We start from the raw sequence: 23,458 nt of genomic DNA, 5'->3' as shown, positions 1-23,458 counted from the left end.
TGCCTCCTGGCCAGCCCACAGGTGTCCAAGCAAGGCTGCTCCCCAAGGGAAACTGAAGCACACAGCATTTTCCTGACTGCATTTCTAAAAGCACAGCTCTCTTGGAGGCATCCAGGAAAGCACAGGACAAGCCCAGGTGACACATGGATGAGACAGGTGCTGCCACAGGTGCTGGGGCTGTGTCCCCACCAGTCTGTCCTGGTAACCAAGTCATTCTGTGGCCCTTGGTGGCCCTCTGTGGCTTCTCCACTGGCATTTGTTCGCTAGAGTGTCAAAGTCTCAGCACCTTGGAGGACTGGTTCCATGTGTTGGCTTAGATCCCCTTTACCCTCACCCCCTGGGGACATGATTTAGTGGTGAACATGGCACTGGTCAGTTAATGGTTGGACTTAATGATCTTAGAGGGATTTTTCAACCTTAATGTTTGTGTCATTTCCTGATTCTCTACACCTGGCTTAGGAACAGTCCTCCACTGTAAAATGATCAGGGGGAGCTTCTTCCCGCATGAGGAGAGGAACAAACCAAGCAGATATAAAGCACTTCCACTCTGGAGATCACCTTGCCCAGGGGAGCTGTTCCTGTGCCAAAGCACCTTCTTTAGTCCACAGCAGCACCAGCTCTGCATGACTGTTAGCCCAGCCCAGTGGTGCTGGTGCAGCCCAGCTCTGCTTTTCTGTTGGCAAATTTGGAGGAAAGCTCAGCTTGTTTGCAGGAGATAGGGGAGAGTGTCTAATTCCAGAAACAAAACATGGTTCTACTCAGCAGTCATAGAACCATAGAATATGCTGAGTTGGAAGGAATCCATCAGGGTTACCAAGTCCAACCCCTGGCCCTGCACAGATACCCCAACAATCCCACCCTGTGCCTGAGAGCTTTGTCCAAACGCTCCTGGAGCTCAGACAGGCTTGGAGCTGTGACCACTTCCCAGGGGAGCCCGCTCCAGTGCTCAACCACTCTTTGGGTGAAAAACTTTTCCCTTTAATCATTTAAACCTCTTGTGACACAGATCCAGCTGTTTCCTCTGATCCTGTAACTGTTCACAGAGAGCAGAGACTGGAGCTGCCCCTCGTGAGGATGTTGAAGAGCTCAGCGAGGTCTCCCCTCAGTCTCCTCTAGGCTGAACAAACCGAGTGATTCAAAGAAAACAATCCAGAGTTAAGCAAAATCCAGGTCCTAAACTCTTCTTCTGGTTCTCCTTGAGGAGAGGGCAGAAGCGCAGGGGCTGGCAGCGTCAGCGGCAATGCCTTGGCAAAACGAACCAGCAATTGCTTAATTGCTCCCAGCTCCAGCCAGGCAGCAGCAGGAGCAAACTCTGCACAGACCGGCACCGACCACCGGGGAAAGGTCACACATCCGCCGCCTCCGACTCGCCGGGATCAGCTCCATCGCGGGGGATGCCCCAGGGTCCGGGCTCGCAGGCAGCGCTGCGCTGAGCTCGGAGCTCCCGCAGCCCTGCCCGGAGGATGCTCCTGCCGGGGCTGTCCTTGGGAACGCGCTCCCGTGGAGGACGCTGGAACAGCGAGACGCTGCTCTCCGGAGAAGCCATCTGCGGGGCTGCTCCCCGCGGCTGCCGGCCGCTGCCTGGCCCCAGGCCGGGGGGCGGCTGACGCGGGCCCAGGCGAGGTGCCGAAGGCTCGCTGCCCCACGGCCGGCTCTGCGGGATGCTCGGCACGGCTGCACCGCCCTGCTGTGCCCTGCCGGCAGCCCATCGGGCAGCTTGCAGAGCGTCTGCTCAGTCCCCAGGCAGCTGCTTCACCTTCAAGCCTGCGAGCGACGCTCAGGCAGCGGAGGAGATGAGCTAATTCCAGCAGCCTGCAGGACATCCTGACTGCCAGCCGTGTCAACGGAAGCAGAGCCATCCCTTCCTGAGTGCCGGACCCAGAGGTGACGGGGCTGGTGGGACAAAGCCGTGGCAGTGAAAGTGTTGGGCAGTGTCTGTGCTCTGGGTGCCAGCTCAGTGCCTGCCCAGGCTGAGGTGACTTTGGGGCTGCAGTGCTGTGTGGAGAGGGTGAGGAGAGGTGCTGGGGCGTGGATCAGGGCAGGGAGGCTGGCTGAGGGAGCCCATGCTCAGGAGGCTGCGGGGCAGAAATGGGCATAAGGATTTGCTGGTCACTAGTGGGAAAACAGGTCCCAGTCTGGAGCTGGAAGGTGCTCTTTGCACAAAGGAAACTAGTTATGAAATCATGACCAGAGGTGCAAGATGACCCCATGGAAGTGGAGCTTTAAAACACAAGTGAACAAACAGCAAGTACCAGTCAGGGATAAATCCAGATCTTCCTTTCCAGAGCACCAACTCCATAGGGACTCCATATCTTGCTGAAAGTAAAGCCACACCTATAAGGACTCTTGAAGACCTCTCTCTAGTCCTTACATCCCAGCAGAAAATCCTAATGCACACATGTTCACAGACAGAGGATGCAGGGGATCCCATGTCTGGCACATCCCTGGTTGGGCCAGGGTGAATGGCTGGTGTGGTAACAGCTGGAACACTCTTCCCTTTTCCCTCCATGTGCATCCCTCCATCACCAGCTCTCCCAGCACCACTCTGGGCATCACCATCATCCCTGACACCCCACTGCCACCAAGGTCAGAGCAGAAAGGAATGCTGTGGGACAAGGGATGTTCCTGTTCTGGGACCTCACCAGTCCTTCCCCACCTGGGGAGGGAGGCAAGAAGGTGAGGGGCACAACAGTGACCTGCCTTTTGGAAGGAGCCATTTCCTTCCTCCCATCCCCTCCTGGTTTTGTCCCTGGAGACTGTCAAGTTCCTCTTTGTTCACACCAGATTGCAGTGGCTGTTCTGGTGTCCTGGTCCTGTCGTAACAGCAAATTGACCCTGGGTTGGGATCTGCCCCCAGCCTGGACACCATCTCCCCTCAAAGCCAGGTGTGCCCTGGCCCCAGCAGTCCCTGCTTGTAGGATGCAGCAGCTCTGCTCCCCAGGCCAGGCTGATGCAGCTGCTGCAGAGCTGGGGATGTGACATGGGACAAGCAGGGCTGCACACGAAAGGCACCGTCCTGGCCAGAGCACCTCCCAGCTCTCTGCTCCCCACTGCACCCCTCTGTGAGCCCAGCCAGGCTCCCTCAGGAGGAGCCAGCTGGCAGCATCGTGTTCCAAACAGGGGCTCAGAGGTGGCCAGAAGTGATGTGCCCAAAGGTGCATTCGAGGGGAGGGAGGGCATGGCTGGCCTTCCCTGCTCGAGGTCTCTGCCCACCAGCACGGATGGGCAGCGATGAGTGACCAGGGACATCTGCAGGTGTGGTTGTGCACCCGCCCTGTGCCCAGCGGGCAGGAGGGGCAGGGCCCAGTCCCAGGAGGGCAGCAGACGAAGGTGGGTGTAACAAGGTACAGGGGACAGCTTGCTGCCCAGGTGGCACTGAGAACTGAAAAATGTCCTGGGGCAAGCAGTGTGTTCTGACTCCCTCTGCTCCTGGTCTCGCTCACATCCAGTCTCTCTCTACCAGTTCATGCCTCATTTCCCACTAGCACCTTCATTTTCGTACTGTGGGTCTCCACAGGTCTGTGTCCCCTCCATGCTCTCCCTTCAAATGCACCTCCTCAGCATGCTGGTGCTTTCGCAGAGGGGAGGAAGAGCAGCCATGCTGGCAGGTGGGAGCACGCTGGGCTCCACTTGTGCACCACTTGTGCACCTTCAGAGGTGTGTAAGGGTCAGGACATCTCAGCAGTGCAAACTTCTCTGCTCCTAGGAGCCTGGGCCATGGCACGTCCCCACACAGCATCCCTACTGCGTTCCTCCTATCCTGGGTGAGCGGCCATGGCCAAGACAGTCCCTTCAGTCTCCATCAAAGTTTTCTGCATAAGGAGCAGCCCAAGGGGCCAGGTGTAGTTCCAGAGGCTACATCCTGGGTGTCCTGCTTAGCTGCAGCCAGCACAGGCAGGTGTGTGACTGGCAGAGCCAAGCCAGCAGCACGGGGAGCTCTGTGAGCAGCCAAGGGAAGGTGCTGCAAGGCTTTCCTGAGAACATCCCTGAGCATGAGGACCTTGGTGTTGTGATGTTTCAGAGGCAGAGGACGCACTGCATCCCAGCATCTCAGCTTCCTCTTTTTACCCTGAGCGGGGTCCTTTGTCATGGCCAAATTCGAGTGGAACCAAATAAGCCATTTTGCAAAGGAAGTGCATCAGCATCTTCCCTGCAGCATCCAGGGGCATTTCATGACCAAGGCAGAGCCTGGCAGGAGGAATGTCTTGGTTTCAAAAGCCAGGTGTCTGCTAAGGAAGGCAGGAGCTTCCCTTGAAATTGAAAATGTCCCTCCATACAAGTTATTATAATTTTGAAATTAAGGGGCTCTCAGCAAAGATATGAGAATAGGAATAACAGTTCTTTACTAGGAAAATTAAAAATACAAATGCAATAGTACAAAAAAAGTCACTGCCAGAGTCAGAGCAGGCCCTGGCAGCCTGTGGGTCAGGGAGGTGGCAGCAGTCCCATCCCATGGTGGCTCAGCCCTCCTGCAGTGCCAGCTGTGGCTCTGCTGGAGCAGGATCCTGGACAAGGGTGGAGTTTTCCTCTGAAGCTCCAGGGCTGCTGGAGATGGGCCTGGGCTTCCTCTGGGAATGCAGTGGGGAAGAAAGCTGCTCCTCTGGGAATGCAGTGGGGAAGAAAGCTGCTCCTCTGGGAATGCAGTGGGGAAGAAAGCTGCTCCTCTGGGAATGCAGTGGGGAAGAAAGCTGCTCCTCTGGGAATGTAGTGGGCAAAGGCTGCTGTGGTGTTCCAAGGTCAGATTGTATCCAGGTAGGAATGCTTGGCTCCTCCCCTGGGCAGAGCCTCTCCCCATGGGATGATGGAATTTTCTCAGCCATGCATGGACACTCACTGGCCATGACCAGCAGAGATCTCCTGGAGGGAGGATTGGCTGTGGGAGAGATAAAGAAAAGTCCCAATGAACAGCAGAGAACTGCCCCAGCTCTGACAGAGGGGGATAGAATGCAGACCCCCATTTCCAACCTAAGACACTCTCCTCAGGAATTCCTTAAGCTCCAAGACACCCAGATGGGACAGGTGCCCTCCACACTGAGAGCACAGACACAGTCCCAGCCTCAGGAAGTGCCTGCATGTCTGACAGCCTGTTACTCCAGCAAGAACCTGGTTTGTTTACCCTGGATCCTTCTGGAAGTTTCTGTAGACCTTGTTAAGTCCCGCAGTGCTGGTCATCCCAGGAATTGCTGAGCTCTGGCAGGGACAGGGGGAATGAAGGGCAGTGTGTGGTGGGGCTGCCTCCAGGCCTTACAGATGTGTTCTTTCATCCCACACAGGGCACAGAGCAATTCCTCAGTCTATCCTCCGGCCACTGTAGGATCTACAGGTAAGACACAGGTGCGGGTGGCCCTTTCTCCAGGATAAGGCTGTTCTGCTGCTGGCCAAGCCCAGCACTTTGCTCTGGAGCTTGGGCCCTCGGATGTCCTAGCCCTCGGGTGGCACTGGGTGGCACTGGCAGGGTCTGGCAGCGCTGCCCAGGAAAGCTGTTGTTCTGGCACACCTGCAAACACACAGGTATGCACAGACACACAGCTCTCCGGCGAGGTGACAGCGCAGTCACCTCAGTGAGCTGGGCTGGGGTGGCTCTGCCAGAGCAGCCCTCGGAGTAGACATGGGAAAGGTGTTTGGGGTCTGTGGGGTTGTTGGGGTGCAGCGGGAGCTGCTGCAGTGCAGCGGGTGGGGGCTGAGGAGGAAGGAAGTGTGCAAAGCCCGGGCACGAGCAAACAGGAAGAGCAGTGGGGATGTGTCAGGGAGGATGTGCAGTGCCCCAAGGGCAGACCTGACCTACCTGAGCCAGGCCCCAGCGACCTGCATCCCCAAATACAGCCCTGCCCTTCCCCGCTGGGGAGGGGGAGCCCACCTGTCCTACCCTGAGGTACCCAGGGGTGCTCGTGGGTGCAGAGGGGTGTCCCCACGTGGGCAGGGGTTGGGGGATGGCGGGGTGGCACAGGGAACACACGGGCAGGCAATGAGGGTGGGAGGCACTGCGAGCCCTGGCGCATTCCAGGGGGATGGGGAACAGCCAGGGCACAGCCTGGGCACGAGGACAGCAGGCATGGGAGGATTCATCCTGGCTTCCTGTGGGGCCAGTGGGGTGTGGTGCCCCCAGAGCAGCCCCACTGCACCAGGCCAAGCAACCTGCCCCATGCCTCCTGCCAGTGGCCCCATGGCTGCCTCTCGCCCATCCCTCCGTGCCCCATGGGTGGCACCAGTGCGGGCCATGGCGTGTCACAGAGGCCATCGAGCACACCCCAGCAGCCCCATCGGAGCTGCTTGTGGAGACACCCCGGGGTTCTGGGGAGGCCAGGCCGTGCCCGCAGGCGGGCTGGCCGGTGGGGAGCGGGGCTGGGCGTGCAGGCAGAGCCGAGCTGCAGAGATGTGGCCGGTATGTGTGTGGGCGGCAGCCGGGGTGGGGGAGAAGGAGGGAGAGGAAGCAGCAGAGGCAGCAGCTCCTTTGATAAGCAGCTTCCTGAACACTTTCAAACCGTGGTGTCAGGCCAACGTGCGCGGTGCCCGCGGGCCCGTGCCGGAACCGACGAGCCCTCGCCACAGGGCAGCAGGTAGGCAGCCCCCAAGCCAGCCACGCTGGACAGGAGAGCCCCCGGGCAGCGCCCGTGCCAGGGGCGGTGGGCACGTGCGTGTGGATGGCAGCGCCAGGCAGGCTGGGATGCTGGGCAGGCCATGGGAGCGCTCTCCCTGCGGGGGCTGGCAGCTGAGGCACTTCCCTGGGCATCTCCCAGGTGTTTCCTGGCCAGACTGGGATGGGCGCCTGGGATGTCTCTGGTCAGCAGCTGCTCTTGTCCTGCCTGGACTGAGAACACCCTGCATGGGGCATGGGGATGGTGTGAGTGGCAGTGGTGGCATTGCCGCTCCCAGAAATGCCACTGGGCACTGCCCAGGGAATCCTGGGGAGCAGCTCCTGCCCTGGCTGTGTTCCCAACTGCCATGTGGACACCAGCTCTCCACAAGAGCTCCCTGAGCAGATGGGCTGCCTGGGATCCCACTCTTTGCCCATCAAGAACTCCGACTCTGCATCATTGCCTGTCTCTGTGGGTCTGTCTCCTCTTCATGGAGGAAGCAGGGGATGAGAAGGAGGCTCAGGATCCCAAGGTGCTGCCTGCACTATGAGGAGCTGTGCCCAGAGGTGAGTCAGCATCACCCGCATCTCCCCAGGCCTGCCAGGGGCTGACCCGTGGCTGGTGATGGAGGATGTCTGGCACCTTCCCCAGCTGGGCTGCCCCATGGCCTTTTGCTCAACCACCCAGATAAAGCAGTTTCCTCTTGACACTTGCTGTGACTTGCAGGATGGAGGAGGCTGTCTCAGGGCCATGAGGCTGTTGAGGGTGCCCAGTCTGTGTGTCCTGCAGCAGGAGATGGCCAGACTCCTTGCAGTGGCTACAGCCACCTCGTGACACCTGCTGAGCACCACTGTGCTCAGACATTCCAGCTCTCACTGTTCCCCACCATGTCCCCAGGACGAAGCAGGGGGACATGATGGGCAAGGGCTGGGAACACAGACCATGAACTTCCATGGAGGTGGAGAGCATCTGGGGCTCCCCAAAACCAGACCGTGCCCTGCCACCACAGGGTGGGTGTCCTCCCCTCAGGGGAAGCAGGTGGCCCTTGGTGCCATGCCGGGGTCACCAGGGTGGGCTGCAGTGCTGCAGGCATCCCCGAGGGTGACTGTGCTGGGAGCTCTTCAGGATATCTGTCTGGATACAGGGGCTGGGGCTCCTGCTTCCAGGACAACTGAGCACTTAAAATCCATCCCTTGCTTGCAGACCATCTGTGGGGGCTCCATCCAGCCTTGTGGTATCTCTCAGATCTGACTTATCTTTTCCAGCTGCTTCTCCTCTGATGGCTCCATGATCTCCCAGGACCTGAGAGCCCCCCGTGTGGCCCTGCTGTGCTTCAGGACGAGGGCTCTGTGGTTGCTGCAGCATGGTCCAAGCCTGCTTGGTGTGCTCCAGAGTTCATAGTGGCAGCCTGGCAGCCCAGGCTGCTGCAGCGGACATGGACAAGCAGGACAAGCCCAGTCCCTCTGCCAAGAAGCACGTGCGACTCCAGGAGAGGTGAGTGTGCCTCGGGGTGCCCACGGCACTGCTCGTCCCCAGGGCTCCCCTGACATTCCTTCCTGCCAGCCCTCTGCCTGCCAGCATGTGCAGGTGCCAGGCTGAGTGTGGAGACAGCCCTGGCCCCCACCCAGCCCAGGATAGATCCCGACACCTTCAGTCCTTCAGGGGCTTGCCAGCAGAAAGGCAAAATGTTCAGCTAGTTCCTTGTTCCTCCCCATCTGCTGGGGTCTCCAGTGTGGGGGGGTTTTACCTGGTGATGCTGTGGGGTGGGCTGTCCTTCTGTCCCAGGGTGGCAATAGGTCAGCCAGGGACCCCTGTGCCTTGCAGGAGGGGCTCCAATGTGTCACTCGTGCTGGATATGAGCTCTCTAGGGAATGTGGAGCCCATCCAGCCTGTCTGCACGCCACGGGACATCACACTGAAGTTTCTGAGGACGTCCAGCCACGTGCTGAGGAAACAGGAGCTCCAGCAGCACGCCCAGAGCCTGGCACAGCTCCAGGAGGAGTTTTCGGTGCGATGATGACGATTTTCCTCACAGGAGGGGTGGCAGGGGCTGGCAGTGGTGGGACTGACAGGGGTGAACATCGGGCTCTGAGCCCAGCTGTGCCCCACAGCGCCAGTGGGAGGGCAGGTGGTGTGGGCAAACAGAGGGGAGGGGTGCCCACGTCCCACCTGCTCCTTGGTGCACACGTGTCCTGTTGGGGTCCCTGGAAAACCCTGTCCTGCCCTCCCATGCCATGCTCTTCTCCCAGCACTGCCTCTCTGGAAGGAGTCCCACCACAAGTGGAGTAAAGACAGGACCCATCCCAGGAGCTGGCAGCTCTGGTGATGCCCCTGTGTCAGCACTGCCCTGCTGGGCAGCCGGGTCTGCCACCACCAGGGGACACAAGTGGCAGCAACAGGCTTTTCCTCATGGCTGTTTTCTCCCCCTGCAGAAAATCCCACCCAACTTTGTGAGTCCGGAGGAGCTGGAAATCCCTGGACGTGCTTTCAAGGACAGATACAAAACCATTCTCCCCAGTACGTGCCACTGCGTCCCTTTGCCTCCCCTTTGCCTGTGTTTGCCTGTGGGTGAGGGATGTCTCAGAGCAGCCCTGGCACTGGGCTGGGCACCCCTGGGTGCTGTTGCTGCTCCTTCTGCCCGTGCTGCAGGAGCTAGGTGCCGTGTTCCAGGGGTGTACACGGTGCTGGGGGGTACATGGGGAGTTCTCCCTGGCTGTCCTACCCAGGTGTGCAGCACTCGTGGGGCCTTCCATGTCCCAAGGACATGGTCCTAAGAGTGTAAAGGCTGAGGGTGTTCTGGAGGGACTCAGCTGGGCTCTAGTCAGGTTCTGTGGGATGTCCTGGGGGATCACTGCAGGTGAGTTACCCCACCTGCTCACTATGGCACCTGCAGGTTTGGGCTGTGCCCTGCCAGGGGAGTGAGGCTGAAGTGGGACAAGAACAGGCCTGAGGGAGGGTGCAGACAGCTCTGGGCATGGCACGGAGCAGGAAGACTCAGCCTCCAGCCCCTGAGGTCGAGGCAGGGAGGATGGGCAGGATCAGTCCCTTGGGTAAGACCTGTGACATCTTTCAGATCCTGAGAGCCGGGTCTGCCTCAGGAGGGCTGGCAGCCAGGAGGAAGACAGCTACATAAATGCCAACTACATCACAGTGAGTGTCCCCCCAGGGCCTGCAGCCCAGGGCTCACAGGGCATCAGGCTGCAGGTGCCACACCGGGTCACACATGCTGGGGCACCCTCACCTGCTCTCCTGTGGCTGCCCTGGGGCTGCTGACTTAACTTGCCACCCCTGTTGGAGCTGGAGGGATGTGGTTCCATCTGCACAGGGCAGATTCCCTGTTCCCGTGGTGGGAGAGTCTCACGAGGGCGCTGCTCTCAGCTCCTGGGCACATGGAGCACCCCAAAAGGCTCCCTTGCAGTGGCTTCTCCATCTCCTCCTCACACACTGGCCCATTGTCTGGCAAAGCCATGGGAGGCAAGCGGTGTCAGCAGGTTATGGCAGCTCAGAGATCCTCAAACCTCACACATCCTGGGATTTCCTCTCTGCTCAGGGAGCTTGCTGCAATTTCCCAGGAAGGGAGCTAATGAAGATGGGGTGTGGCTTGTTTTTTGGCATGTGGTGGGGTTCTTTCCAGAGACTGAGAAATCCCCAGACCCTAGGGTGTTACTTAGACAACTTAGTTTTGGGTCCATCCCTGTGCAAACCCTTCCAGGCTGCAGCCTCTGCCAGAATGGGATCCCGTGTGAGCCAGGTGCCAGCTTTGCCCGGCGGGCAGGCTTCTTGCTGAGCAACTGATCTCACTGCAGCACCCTGCCCTTGGTGCTGCCCAGGGCCGTGGCGGCTGTGAGTGCCTGGCAGTGAGGGAAAGCAGCACTTGGAAAAGCAGCCCACAGAAAGTGCTGTCTGGGGTGACAGACAAACCCCTGGGAGGTGGAGCTGGAGGGCACTCAGGAGCATTTCTTTTCTGATGGTGCTTGTGGCTCTGATCCACAGCAGCAGCCAGCACCCAGCAGGGAGGGTCAGAGCTCCTTTGAGACAGGAGCACTATGCCCAGAGCTGCTGGGAGCTCCAGGGGCAGTTGGATCACGGGCAGCAGAGTGTAGGTACTCACCCCTGGTTGGGGTGAGCTGGAAAGGTGGAGGTCATCTGGCTAATTCCCTTCTCACCACCGCCCTCCCAGGGAGGCCAGTTGTAGGAATGTTGTTGTGTTGTCGGGCCTCACCCCTGGTTGGGGTGACCCTGAAAGGTGGAAAAGTCTCTCCTCCAACCCGTGTCTCCAAAGAAAGGCTCAGTAGTCTTCAGTGGTCCAGTCTCAAGGTAGTTTATTGTGTGTTATCTAAAAGATTTCTCCCTGAGCTGCTGCGGTCCGTTCAGCAGTCAGGCAAAGGCACACTCCAATGCCCAGGGGGCTGGTGCCCTCTTTTATATCACACATTACGTGTTAAATGTTTATGGTTTTACCCATTGCCCATCACCTGTATTGAACAGTGACTTTCTACTCTAAACCAATCTGTGAGTGCCAACATCACCAAGAACATGGAGGTTAGGAAGGAGAAGGAAAGAGGACAGGGCACACCCAAGTCCCTGCATCTTAGAACTTCTGACCCCCATGTACAAAACTCAGACCCCTCTGTACAAGGCCTAAAACCCCTCTGTACCGCACTCAAAAACTCTTCCTCTCACTTTGTGACTACTTCTGCTATAATATCTAAACTTTTGTGATTTCTTGTTCTTCCTGCAAAGTTGGTAAATTGTTCCATGGATCAGGTTCAAAGCCACAGGGGTCTGCGGCTGCATTCCAGGGTCTCAGATGCTTCTGACCTGGGCCCGGAGCATCCAAGAGTGTCCAAGGGACATTCTGGGTTCCGACAGCAGAGGAGCTGTGTCTTCCTGAGGCAGCCTGGCAGCTGCACATCAGGTGACACTGGCACTCTGTCCCTATGCCCCGGGGTGTGGGACACCCGGGGATGCTGGGTTTTTCTTTACAAGGTCTTTTAAGGCTAAACTATTTAATTAAGAAATGACACCTAAATTTTTTTCACTTTTAACTTAATAACTCAAATAATTACTCAAAGTCTGCAATGCAGGCTTTTTTGTCTAATTACAAAACACTACTAAAACTTATGAAGAAGAAGGTGAAGAAGAAGGACTAGTAACAGCTTTAAAATTTCTATTTTAGTTCTATATATATTATTGTATTCTAAAACTCTAAACTCTAAGTTTTCTACTCAGTGACATTATACACTTCTAACTAAACTACACACTCATCATCCTAGTGCTATCAATCAATTTTGGAAGCCCTCTCTATCAGCCCCAGGTCAATCACAGTGTTCCCCTGGAGGTCAGAGTCTGTCAGCACAGAAAGCTTAAACCTCTCAGCATCCAGAACTCCAACATCCCCCCCTCTTTTTGCATCCCCTCTGTCTCACCTGACTGCTGGCAATGCACAAGCACTGCCTGTCCCCGTGGCACACACGCCTGCACACAGGTGTGCACACTGAGGCGTGTACGCCTCTTCAAAGGTGTAGCGGTGCAGGAATTTGTGGGCACACCAGAAAACTGGCAACCCAGCCTGCCTGGGCATGCCTGGGAGGCACAGGAATTTGGGAGGGCTCTGCGGGTGTTCGATCACATCAGCCCCACCTGGGATTGATGCTCTTCCTGCTGACGGTGCTCCATGAAATGTTTTTGAGCATGGCTGTGGGGGGAGGGTGGAAGTCCCAGGGATGACACCCCCAGGTCTCCTGAATGGAAAATCACATTTCCTAGGAAAAATAAATCATTTCAAGGCATGAAAATAGGGCCCTGCCAAATTTTCCTGAAAACATTCCTGTCTCTTAGCCAGGCCAGTGCAACTTCTTGTGAGACCAAACCATTAACAGACTGCTGGGAAGGCCTGGATTTTCTATACCTTTGGCAATTTTATACCAGGAGAAGTGTCTGGAGACAGAGGATGCCTGGAGCTTGCTTGTCCTGGATTCCTGCTTGTCCTTGTGGAAATGCCCACAGTGAGGAGTGCAGCTCCTTGTGTGAGCTTTGCCTCACCAAGCATCCATCACACTGGCTATTGTCACACTGATAGTGCACTTGGGTGTGCAAGGCCAGCTGCATGGACTTGCTCCTGGATGATGGGATGGGATGGGGAGCTGGTGGCTCCTCAGCAGATCTATAGAAGCATTTTAAGGACAGGTTTAGTAGGAAACAGCATGTGTGGCTCAGCCTCTAAACCGTGGAGGAGAAAAGCGTGGCAGGGGCTGGAGTGAGCTGGGGACAGCCCCCAGTGGCCTCAGGGTGGCCCGGTCCCCTGACGGGCGTGTGCTCGGCAGGGCTACGCGGGGCGGCCCCGGGAGTACATCGCCACGCAGGGACCCATGCTGAACACCGTGACCGACTTCTGGCAGATGGTGTGGCAGGAGGAGGCTCCTCTCATCGTCATGATCACCGAGCTCCAGGAGCGCAAGGAGGTACCACCGAGCCTGCCCAGGCCCAGGGGCACGGAGCAGTGGGGTGCTGCTCACAGTGGAGGGTTGTGTGAGGCCACATGTGGGGCTGTGCACCCACTTATTGTGCTTTCGTCTCAGAGGGTCCCTGATGAATCACAAGTGGAGGAGGAGATCCCCAGGGCTGCAGCCTTGGCCCTGTCTGGCAATATTCCTCCTCACATGGCTGTGTGCTCTGGGCACGCTTTACCAGCTGGATAATGGGATAAAGGGTTTAGGGCAACCCCCAGGGATGGGGCAGAAGCAGTGGGCAGCAGTGCCCCTCTGCCCCCCCAGAGCTCTCCCCTAGGCTGAGAGCTCTCAGCCAGGGGATCCAGCCCAGGGGAGAGCTCCGGGGAGCCAGAGGGTCACTGCTGCCCATTGCTTCATCTTCTGGGATGGGAGCCAACAGCACCTGCCTGAGGGAATTGAGAACTGGAAACTCTTTCCTGGCTATGTCCTTGCTCCCTTCTCTCCCAGCTGACAGCCTCCCTGTGCTCTGGGTCCTGCTGCATCTGGAAGCTTCCTGGGCTGAGCAGGGATATGCACCCCTGGGGTGCAGGGCAGGGCCCGGGAGAGGGTGCAGGGCAGCAGGTGCAGGGGTAGGGATCTATCCCTTCTTTGCTTTCCCTCTGTATCACTCTGCATCCACCTTCCCCACTCCCCTACCACCCCCAAGGTGCTGCCTCCTCCCAAGAGCACTGACTCAAGCACAGTTCAAACATCCAGTGGGTGCCTTGAGCATCTCCACAGCCACAAACCTGCCTTGTTCTCCAGAAATGTGTCCACTACTGGCCCGAGAAGGAAGGCACCTATGGCCCCTTCACCATCCACATGCAGGGGGTGAGCGAGTCTGTGGAGTATGTGGTGCGGGACCTCTCCGTCCAGGTGGGTCTGAGCCTCATCCTGGGGTCACAGGGGGAGCACGCTGGGGCCCTGTGGTAAGCACAGGGCCCAGCAGTGCCCCTGACACCCCTGGGATCTCTAGTGAGATGGCAATGCTCCGTGACAGGAAAGAGGAGGGTTCATGATTCTCAGGAGGTCCCTGCCAGAGGAGGGGTGTGCAGAGCCTGGAGAGGCTGGGAGGGAGCAGGAGCTAGCCCTGGGGTACAGCTGGGCAGAGCAGCACCAGCCCAGTGTCTTTGCACTGTATCGTTGGGCTCTGCCCCATGGGCTCTCTGTGTCACCCTGGGCTGACACCAGCCTAAGGGATCTGGCTTGCTTTGCCTGGACTCTGGTGGCAGCATTGGAACACTCTGCATCTGTTCTCATCCTCTGGGATGGGACACATCCATTGTCTCTGGCCCAGGGGTCTCTCCCTCATGTCTGGCAGAGGTTCAAAGAGGGATTCAGGAGGAGAGTGGCTGAGATGGGTACAGGCTGCTTGACCTCTGCTTGAGCTGAACTCCCCATTTCATTTGGCCCGTGCCCTCACATCCCCATTTCTCTTTGTTCTGTGCTGGAAAAGCTTGGGAAGGAAAGCCGCAAGGTCAAACACATCCTCTTCCCTTCCTGGCCGGACCAGCAGACACCCGAGTCAGCCAAGCCCCTGCTGCGCCTGGTGTCCAAGGTGGAGGAGGCTCTGCAGGCTGCAGCCAGCCCAGGGCCCATCGTGGTGCACTGCAGGTAAGAGCTTGCACCTTACCTGAGCCCTGTCTGTGCTTCTCCTGGGGGTCAATCCCACGTGAGTCCCCATGCACAGGTCCCACAGTGGTGCAGGAATGCACAGCCACCCTCCAGCAGAGTTGCCAATCAGCAGCTCCTGTCCTGGCAGCAGGATGGTGGCATTAGAGTGGCATATCCTGCACTGGGGTCCAGCAGGGAGGGAGCAGGAGGGGTCTGCATTTGGGACCCAGCCCCAGCCCCACCGGACACCTACAGCTCCAGCTCTGGAAGATCTGCTTGGGTAGGGAGATGGAAGCAGGTGACCCCGTGGTTGGTCCCTTTGAACCTGACCCATTCTGTAATTCTGTGATTCCTGCTCCCTGTGCCACCAAGCACAGCCTGTGGCTTGGATGTGGAGCCTTGTTTCAGGACAGCCCTCCTGCAGGAGGTGGCCTCTGCCTATTCTCTCCTTGCTGAGTGAATTTGGGGACAGTGGAGCAGAGCACTCAGTTGTCCCTAGGGAATGTGCAGCATGCACTGCTGCAGGCTGAGTGCAAAGCTGGTGCTGGGGTCAGAGCCCAGCTGGGAGGGGAGGGGGCTGCAGAGTCCCCTGCACTGCACAAGGATGGGCACAGACTGGTTTTGTGCTTCCAGAGCAGCCTCAGCCGGGCTGTGCCACATGGCAAGAACTCCTTGCCGTGGCAGAGTGACCCGAGCCCACGGCTTTGTTGCCTGGCTCAGAACCTTGATCTGGCAGCTGGGGTCAGGACCCCAGCATCCCTCTAGGAAGAAATCACAGCAAACCAGTCAGGAGTGCACCCAGCTCAGCAATGCAAGTGCAAGCAGTGGGTGCTGTGGGTGCTCACACAGCTGTGTCTGCCCTGCAGCGCGGGCATTGGCCGCACCGGCTGCTTCATTGCCACCAGGATCGGGTGCCAGCAGCTGCAGGACAAGGGGGAGGTGGATATCCTGGGAATCGTGTGCCATCTGCGCATAGACAGGTGGGTACACAGAGCAGGTGGCTCCTTGGAGGGTCCTGCAGGGTGCCAAGCCTGAGAGCAGGACATGGGGATGGGCATGGGGACTATTTCTGATGGAAACCAGAAGGGTGGCTGGGGGATGTAGGTGTGTGGATAGCAAACAATTCCCAGTGCCAGGCTGGTTCTGCAGTCAGAGTTGTTGTAGCTCTGACATGAGGGAGAGGAGAGGGGCTGTGAACCTGGCAGCCATCTGCTTCTCCCTTCCAGGTCAGCCACTAAATCCAGAAACACTCCACCTGGCCACTTTTCAAGAAGTACAGGTGAAAATTAGCACTAAATCAGCTGCTAATCTAATTTTGAACAGCCTAGCAATGCTTCTGAACCCCTCTCTTCTTTGGGCTGCTCTGGTGACTGTTTCAGAGGCATCTTGACATGGCTGGTGAAGTGGGAATGTTTGTGCCCTGGGAGCAGAGAGCTGGGAGCAGGGTTCTGTGTTTGGTGAAGTGTCAGTGGGCCCTGCCTTTCCCTTGCAGAGGTGGGATGATCCAGACGAGCGAGCAGTACCAGTTCCTCCATCACACGCTAGCTCTCTACGCTTCCCAGCTGCCAGAAGAGGCAGGCCGCTAGTGCAGGGCTCCCACCGGGCTTGTGGCTCCCTGCTCTGACCTCTCCTGCACCAGCCTCGGGGACACCTTCACCAAAACCTCTCCTGATGCTGCCAGGCCACAAAGCAGCAGCGTGAACATCCCTCGGGATGAGGACAGCTGAGCCAACCCACGGTGACTGTGGCCTTGGACCCTGGGGATGAGCAAGGTGAGGTGGTGCACTGGGTGCTCGAGGTGGCCACTGCTGCTGGCTCCAGGCAGATTTCACCCATAGAAAGCAGCTTTGGCTTTTGAGAGGTGCAAGATCCTGAACCAGAAGAGCAAGCTGTGCAGAGGAACTGCAGCTGGCAGATGCTGGGAGCATGGTTTCCCTTTCAGCTGCAGACAAATGTCCACCCTGTTAGACACAGCGCTGGTGGAACTACCCTGAAATAAAGAGTCTCTGTCCTGGCTGTGCATCCTTTGTGGGCAGGGCTGGGCTTGCTCCAAACATGCACCACTAAACTCTTCTTGCTAAAGACACACCTTGATGGCTTCGTGCACGGTGGGCTAACAGCGTTCCACAGCTTGCTTTCCTCTCCACCTTCAGCCAACACCTTCTCAACAGCCTTAAAGAAGAATCATAGAATTATTAAGGTTGCAAAAGACCTCCAAGATCATCGAGTCCAACCTCTGATCAGACCCCACTGTGCCCACTAAACTGCATCATGAATTGCCATATATATTTGTTTTTGAACACCTCCAGGGATGGCGAGTGTACCACCTCCCTGGGCAGCCTGTGCCAGTGCCTGGACCACCCTCTCAGGGAAGAAATTTTCCCCAGTATCCAACCCAGACCTCCCCTCTCTCAAGCAGGGGAGATTCCCAAGTGCAGTTTGCAAGTGATGTGTTCCCAATTGCCTTTTGTTACATGAGGGTGGGGATTTTGAATTCTTGGAGGTTTTTTTCTGAAATCAGAACAAAATGATATTTGGGTTTTATTAGGTTGTCTTTTTAACTGATAAATCCAGGGGGGAAAAATAGAAGTTAGAAAAACATTTTGTTGTAAAGCATGGAGATGGAAATACTTTGTGAAGGATTTTGAAGTACTATGAAGGTATTCAAAGCTGCCCTTGCCAATGGGCATTGGACACCCACTTGGGCAGTGAGGGCTGGGAAGGAGATGGGATCTGCCCAGTCTGTGCCTGCCCATGTCCTAGGTCCTAACGTGACCCAGTGTGAGATCCAGGGAAAAAAGGCTCAATCTTCCTGCTGAATGAGTGTGAGCTTGCCTGGGCTCCCTGAGCTTCCCCAGCTCAGGGCTGTGCGCATGACCTACCCCTTCACCACTCCATGGGTCCCCAAAATGCAGCTGAATTGCTGCTCAATGGTCTTCTCTGTCCACATCCCTCCCTTGGCACCAGGAACAAATCTGCTTCCTGGCCCAGCAGCAGGAAAAGGAGCAGATCTCAAGTAACATCCTTTCACCTGCTGCATTTCCATCATCCTGACAGAGAAATCCCCCTGCTCCTAGTGCCAGGTCAGCCCTTCCTCATGCCCCAGCCTGCCCAGCTGGGTGCTTTGGGGGAGAGTTGTGTTCTTTGTGGGACATCACACCTGTGTGATGCTTGGGTACTTGGAGAGGCTGTGGAGCTTCTGCAAGCTCCCTGCAGGTCAGTGCATGGCTCGGGATTTTGTCTTTTCGGGTAATTTGGTGTAACACTGTTGCCTTTAATGGTGTCTCTGAGACACCCACAGAGGTTTGAGTTGTGAGACAGGCTTTATTCAGCATCCCCTTCCTCAAATCTTTCCTCACCCACTGCCATCAGGCAGGAGAAGTTGAAGACTTGCAAACTGCACCTGGACAGTTTTCCTGCACTCCCTGGACAGCATGACACACACCATTTTCCTCATGCTTTCAGTCTGCTGTCCAGAGGAGAGCTCTTAGGGCAGGCTCAGGCCAAGGGCTGCACGAGGGTCTCCCAAAGCATGCAGAAGCAGCACCAGGATCACAGCTGGGCCAGGCGTGTTGTCACCTCCTCCCAGATTCCCCATCAGGTGCTGGGAGTTTTTCCAGCTCAGCTGTCTGATGCAGATTATGATCAGTTAAGCAGGTTTCCTGCCTTTTGATCTCAGTTTCTACCAGCTCCATCTGTTCCACGCTCACCTGGCCCCTGTGGGGGTTCTCTCCATCCTCTGTGCACTGACCCCCTGAGCAGTGCTGGGGGCTGTGCTGAGCCATGGCCTGTGTTATTGCCAAGCCCTTGCTGGGCTCAGCCCACGGCAGGGGTGCAGCAGGGTTTGTGCAGGCACACAGTTTGTGGTAGTTGGGATGGGGCTGTGGCCCAGCCTCATCCCAAGGGGTCCAGCTGTGAGAGGCAGGTGAGCAGCACTGACAGCAATGAGCCATGGAGTGCCCAGGTGTGCTGAGCAATCGCACAGGGAACAGAGGGCACACAGGTGCAATGCATGAACCATGAGGGTATAAAAGGCTGGGCTAAAGAACAAGAAGGGCTGATGCTTGAAGCCTTCTGAAGTGGTGTGGTGTTACTCTGTATGGGTTGGAGCCTTCTGATGTTGTACGGTGCCACTCTGTGTATTGTGGCTGTCCCAAGTGTGACATGTGCTGTGACAGGTTTGATCTGCTCTGGCTGTGTCCTGAGAAACTGTCTCACCCAGTCTATAAAGAGCACAGGGTGCTAGCAGAGGAATCTCTCCAAAATCTCGTGCTTCCCCATGCCCTGGGCTAGCATTAAGCCCCTGAGCTTGGGTCAGCACAGCCAAGATTGCTGCTGTTCCTCACTCCCCCACTGAAACCCCAGGCATGGTCCTAGCTGTCCTTATCCTTCCCATGGTGTTCCTGTGTTCCACAGGAGGTACAGCCCAAGCAGGTGGAGCTGGGGGCCCTGAGCTGCAGCATCCTGAGAACCACATCCTCAGGAGACCAGCTCCTGCCCAGGGCTCAGGAAAAGTCCTTCCTCCACAAAATCATAAAGCAGTTTGGGTTGCAAGGCCATCTATTCCCAACCCCTTCCACTATCCCAGGTTGTTCCAAGTCCAACCTGGTCCTGGGCACTTGCAGGCATGGGGCAGCCACAGCTTCTGTGGGCAGCCTGTGCCAGGGCCTCACCACCCTTTTGTGAAACATTTCTTTCTTACCTCTAAGAAAATATATTAGGTACAAAGTTAGGAGATCCTGTCCTATCCACATGACTGTAATTTTGGCCTGGGCTTTTCCAGGCTGGTAGTCCATTCCTGCCCCTTGCAACAACTCACTGGGATGGGAGGAACAAAACATGGTGGCCACGTGGCACACATCACTGTTGTGGCACACAGCAGCTTTGGTGGTGGCAAGTAGACCCAGAATGCTCCAAATTCACTTGCAGCTGGTGGAAAGCTTCATTGCCGTCAAGCACAGCACTGCTTCAGCAGGTCCTTGGAAAGGCAGAGCATGTGCCAAAATCCAGCATTCTGAATCATTAGTAATAGCTTTGCTCTCAGGTGAGTGATGGTAACCACAGGCTTCAACAGCACGTGTGGACTCCAAGTCATCAGCGACCAAGCCATCACCTGGAAAGGAGACATTTCAGGGCATGCTTTGACATTTCCAGGCAGCACTGGGGTCCCAGGGTCTCAAGAAGGTCCCATGGGAGCACCTGCAGCAGGTGGGACCCCACAGAGGATGAGCCCCACAGCAGCACCCACCCAGAGCCAGAGGGAGGGTTGACTTGGGGGCTGGGAGCACCAGGAACACTGAGGGACATGGCAGTGACAGCTCTTTGTGCTGGTCCTTGGTAAGCCAGGGTTAAACTCAGCCAGGGGAGCACGAGGAAAAGCCTCCCCTTACCCACATGGGCTGGCACAGCCCCGACCTCTGTTTCCTTATGGATTTTGGTTGAGCAACCACATAAAAGCCTCCTGGGAATGTCAGACATGCTCTGGAGAGGTCTGGGTGGTCTCAGGTCTGGAGAGGCCCTGGGGTGGTGCCAGCTCTTGCACAGGACTCTGCCCAGTCGCCAACTCTTGGCATGGACACCATGGGGTGACACCATGGGGGACAGTGCTGCAAGGGTGCAGCCACAGGGACCAGATGTGCTGTGTGCACCCCTGCATGTGCCACCGGATCCTCTGCAGGGAGTAGAGCTTGGGACCCTGGTTCAAACCAGTGGGAAACAGCCAAATGTCCCCAAACCTGTCAGGGCTGACTCCCCTTGATGGGAATAAGGGAAATAGAGTGGGTGGAGTGGGGATAGTGCATGAAAATGATCTTTTTTGCTCATTTGTTCATGTCTCTCCCGGTGTGGGGATGGTCAACAACTGACCTGTGGTCCCTGCTGTGAGGGGTGAGTTTGGTTCGAGCACTGGATGGGCAGTGTCTGTGGCAGACTGCAGGAACATCTCTAACAGCTTCAGTGCTACAGGAATGCTGGGGGGAAGCTCCAAACTGGTGTAGGGACATTTTTTGGGCTGGAATGTTCATTAAAAATCTGGTTTCCCCCTGTATTTGTGGGGCCCCACCTCAAATGCTGGGTAGAGTTTTGGGCCCCTCATGAAAAGAAAGACACCTCAAGTGCTGGAGCATGTCCAGAGAAGGGAATGCAGCTGGGGAAGGGTCTGGAGCACCAGGAGAAGCTGAGAAGGGGGCTCAGCCTGGAGAACAGGAGGCTCAGGGGGGACCTTCTGGGTCTGCACAACTCCTTACAGGAGGGGACAGCCTGGGGGTGGGTCAGGCTCTGCTCCCAGGGAACAGGGACAGGAGGAGAGGGAATGGCTTCAAGTTGCACTGGGGGCAGTTTAGATTGGATATTAGGAAAGATTTCTTCACTAAAAGGGTGGCCAGGCCCTGGCACAGGCTGCCCAGGGCAGTGGTGGAGTCACCATCCTGCAGGATGGTGACTTGGGACATGGTTCAGTGGTGACCATGGCAGTGCTGGGATAATGGTTGGACTCGGTGATATTAGAGGTCTTTTCCCATCTGAACAATCCTCTGATTCAATGAAAAAAAAAAAAAAAAAAAAGATCTTCAAGCAGAAATTACATGCAAGATTTGCGGGATGATCAATTTTTCACTGGTATGAGGAGTTCTGAAGGGGTGATTACAGAAAACAATGACATTTCTGCTTCCTCAGGCCTCCCTTTGGGAGCACAGGGATCCTGAGCAGGCTGCAGCAGCTTGGAAAGCAAAATGCTTTCTGTCTCCAAAAATAAAGTCAGCTTCCCCGTGACTTATAGCACATGAGGGAAACTTCCCCGCCATTAATTGTCAGGGGCTGTGAGGTGAGTGGAACCCCAACCCAGTTTCCCTGTTTCCTGTGCACACCCATTTGTCTCAGGCAGTGGATTCGGCACTTTGTCTCTCACGAGAGCACCAGCAACCTCTACACGTGGGCTCTCCCCAGCAACTGCTGCAATAAAGGGCCTGCTGTGAGAGAACTGCAAACAGCCTGCTGTGTTAGTCCTTGCTTTAGGCCTGGCTCAAATCCCCAGGGCTGCAATGAGCCCTGTTGGTGTGGCACAGCCCCTGGCCTGTGCGCTCAGCACGGCGTGGGGGAGCACAGCAGAGCCAGCACACAGCTGGGGACAGCTCTGCACCCAGCAGCCCAGCAGAGCTGAGCAGGGCCAAAGCAAGAGGGTTTTGAGGCTGCAGGGCCCAACCTGATGGCTGGAGGCGGCTGTGGCAGCAGGCTGGGTAGAGCTCTCACAGGAACATCCTTCGAGGGAGCTGTGCCTTTGCCTTGTGTCTCGTTCTCCGGGTGGGAATTGTCAGCTCCTGTGGCATTGCTCAGGGTTCCTGGCACCCCCTACCCTCCAGTGCCACCCTGGCTGCTGGCCCCCAACCCTCCTGCACAGCCCTGCACACCCCACACCCCGCACTGATCCCACCCTGCACCCTCAAGTACCCCAGGACCTCTGCAACCCCTGCACCCTGCATCTCCCCCCCCAGCACTGCCCACACTGCCTGCAGCCCTCAAACACCTGCACCCCCAGCACCCTCAGCATCCCTGCAGCCTGCACCTGAACCATCCCTGCACCTGAACCATCCCTGCACCCCCTGCAGCCTGCACCTGAACCATCCCTGCACCCCTGCAGGCTGCACCTGAACCATCCCTGCACCCCTGCAGCCTGCACCTGAACCATCCCTGCACCCCCTGCAGCCTGCACCTGAACCATCCCTGCACCTGAACCATCCCTGCACCTGAACCATCCCTGCACCCCCTTCAGCCTGCACCTGAACCATCCCTGCACCTGAACCATCTCTGCACCCCCTGCAGCCTGCACCTGAACCATCCCTGCACCCCTGCAGCCTGCACCTGAACCATCCCTGCACCCCCTGCAGCCTGCACCTGAACCATCCCTGCACCCCTGCAGCCTGCACCTGAACCATCCCTGCACCCCCTTCAGCCTGCACCTGAACCATCCCTGCACCTGAACCATCCCTGCACCTGAACCATCCCTGCACCCCCTTCAGCCTGCACCTGAACCATCCCTGCACCTGAACCATCCCTGCACTTGAACCATCCCTGCACCCCTGCAGCCCGCACCTGAACCATCCCTGCACCCCTGCAGCCCGCACCTGAACCATCCCTGCACCCCTGCAGCCTGCACCTGAACCATCACATCGACATCACCTGGGGAAACTGAGGCCTGAGGCCAAGCACCAGCTCAAAGCACAGCCTCCAAAGCCACCAAAACAGTGACTGGCCCTGCACTGAAGGAAACAGCAGGTGGATGAGGTCCTCTCTGTGCCCATGGAGCTCCCATCGCAGCAGGGTGCACCTCCCTCAGGGCTGGACCTCCAGGTCCCCCCCTCACCCACCGGTGTTCCCAAGCCTCAGGAGCCAGGGTCCCTGCTGGGGCCTCGCCACCCCTGGTGTCACCTTGCCACACCCTCCTTTGGATGCACCTGCCATCAGCCCTGGGCAAGGGGCACCCATGGCCAGGGGCAGCTCCTGCCTTGGCTGCTGGCCAGGTGGCTGTACCTAGGGCAGGTGACACCAGGGGGACAGGTGACACCAGGGGGACAGTGGAATGGGCTACAGGAGGGCAGAGGAGCAGCCCCACGGGCTGGCTCAGTCCTGCCGTGTGTGCCAGGGGTCCCAGTGGCACTCCCAGGTGTGTGGGGGGCTGGGGTGCAGGGGGGCTGGTACAGGTGCAGGATTGGGGTGTGCCCCGTGGCACGGCTGGAGGGGCTGGTGCCAGCTGTGGCAGGGCACTGCCAGGGCTGCAGGGAATGC

General features: G+C 57.4%; 1 protein-coding gene across 4 annotated transcripts; it reads left to right on the top strand.

Annotated features, from left to right (window-relative positions):
* The first annotated feature begins 1,743 nt into the window (after window positions 1-1,743).
* Window positions 1,744-17,497, top strand: PTPN7 (protein tyrosine phosphatase non-receptor type 7). Of its 4 annotated transcripts, none has more exons than XM_068173085.1 (10): window positions 1,744-1,884; window positions 7,841-8,069; window positions 8,400-8,583; window positions 9,008-9,092; window positions 9,649-9,725; window positions 12,902-13,039; window positions 13,832-13,942; window positions 14,523-14,680; window positions 15,547-15,660; window positions 16,173-17,497. In XM_068173085.1, the coding sequence occupies exons 2-10, from the start codon at window positions 7,939-7,941 to the stop codon at window positions 16,264-16,266; spliced, it is 1,092 nt and encodes a 363-aa protein (XP_068029186.1). In that variant the 5' UTR covers window positions 1,744-1,884; window positions 7,841-7,938; the 3' UTR covers window positions 16,267-17,497. The 4 variants fall into 4 exon arrangements, with proteins under 4 accessions (XP_068029186.1, XP_068029187.1, XP_068029185.1 ...); XM_068173086.1 differs by lacking the exon at window positions 1,744-1,884 and adding an exon at window positions 5,303-5,323; XM_068173084.1 differs by lacking the exon at window positions 1,744-1,884 and adding an exon at window positions 5,728-5,872.
* The last annotated feature ends 5,961 nt before the right edge of the window (window positions 17,498-23,458 follow it).

The sequence above is a fragment of the Anomalospiza imberbis genome, chromosome 26 (genome assembly GCF_031753505.1).
Source record: "Anomalospiza imberbis isolate Cuckoo-Finch-1a 21T00152 chromosome 26, ASM3175350v1, whole genome shotgun sequence".
NCBI classification, from domain to species: domain Eukaryota; kingdom Metazoa; phylum Chordata; class Aves; order Passeriformes; family Viduidae; genus Anomalospiza; species Anomalospiza imberbis.
This window is presented reverse-complemented; position numbering and strand designations above follow the sequence as displayed.

Bases quoted from the DNA above. Each gene is read 5' to 3' on its own strand.
- PTPN7 (XM_068173085.1), top strand. From the start codon at position 7,939: ATGGTCCAAGCCTGCTTGGTGTGCTCCAGAGTTCATAGTGGCAGCCTG. The intron at 13,943-14,522 runs GTGGGTCTGAGC...GTGCTGGAAAAG, and splicing joins TGCGGGACCTCTCCGTCCAG to CTTGGGAAGGAAAGCCGCAA. The intron at 14,681-15,546 runs GTAAGAGCTTGC...TCTGCCCTGCAG, and splicing joins CCCATCGTGGTGCACTGCAG to CGCGGGCATTGGCCGCACCG.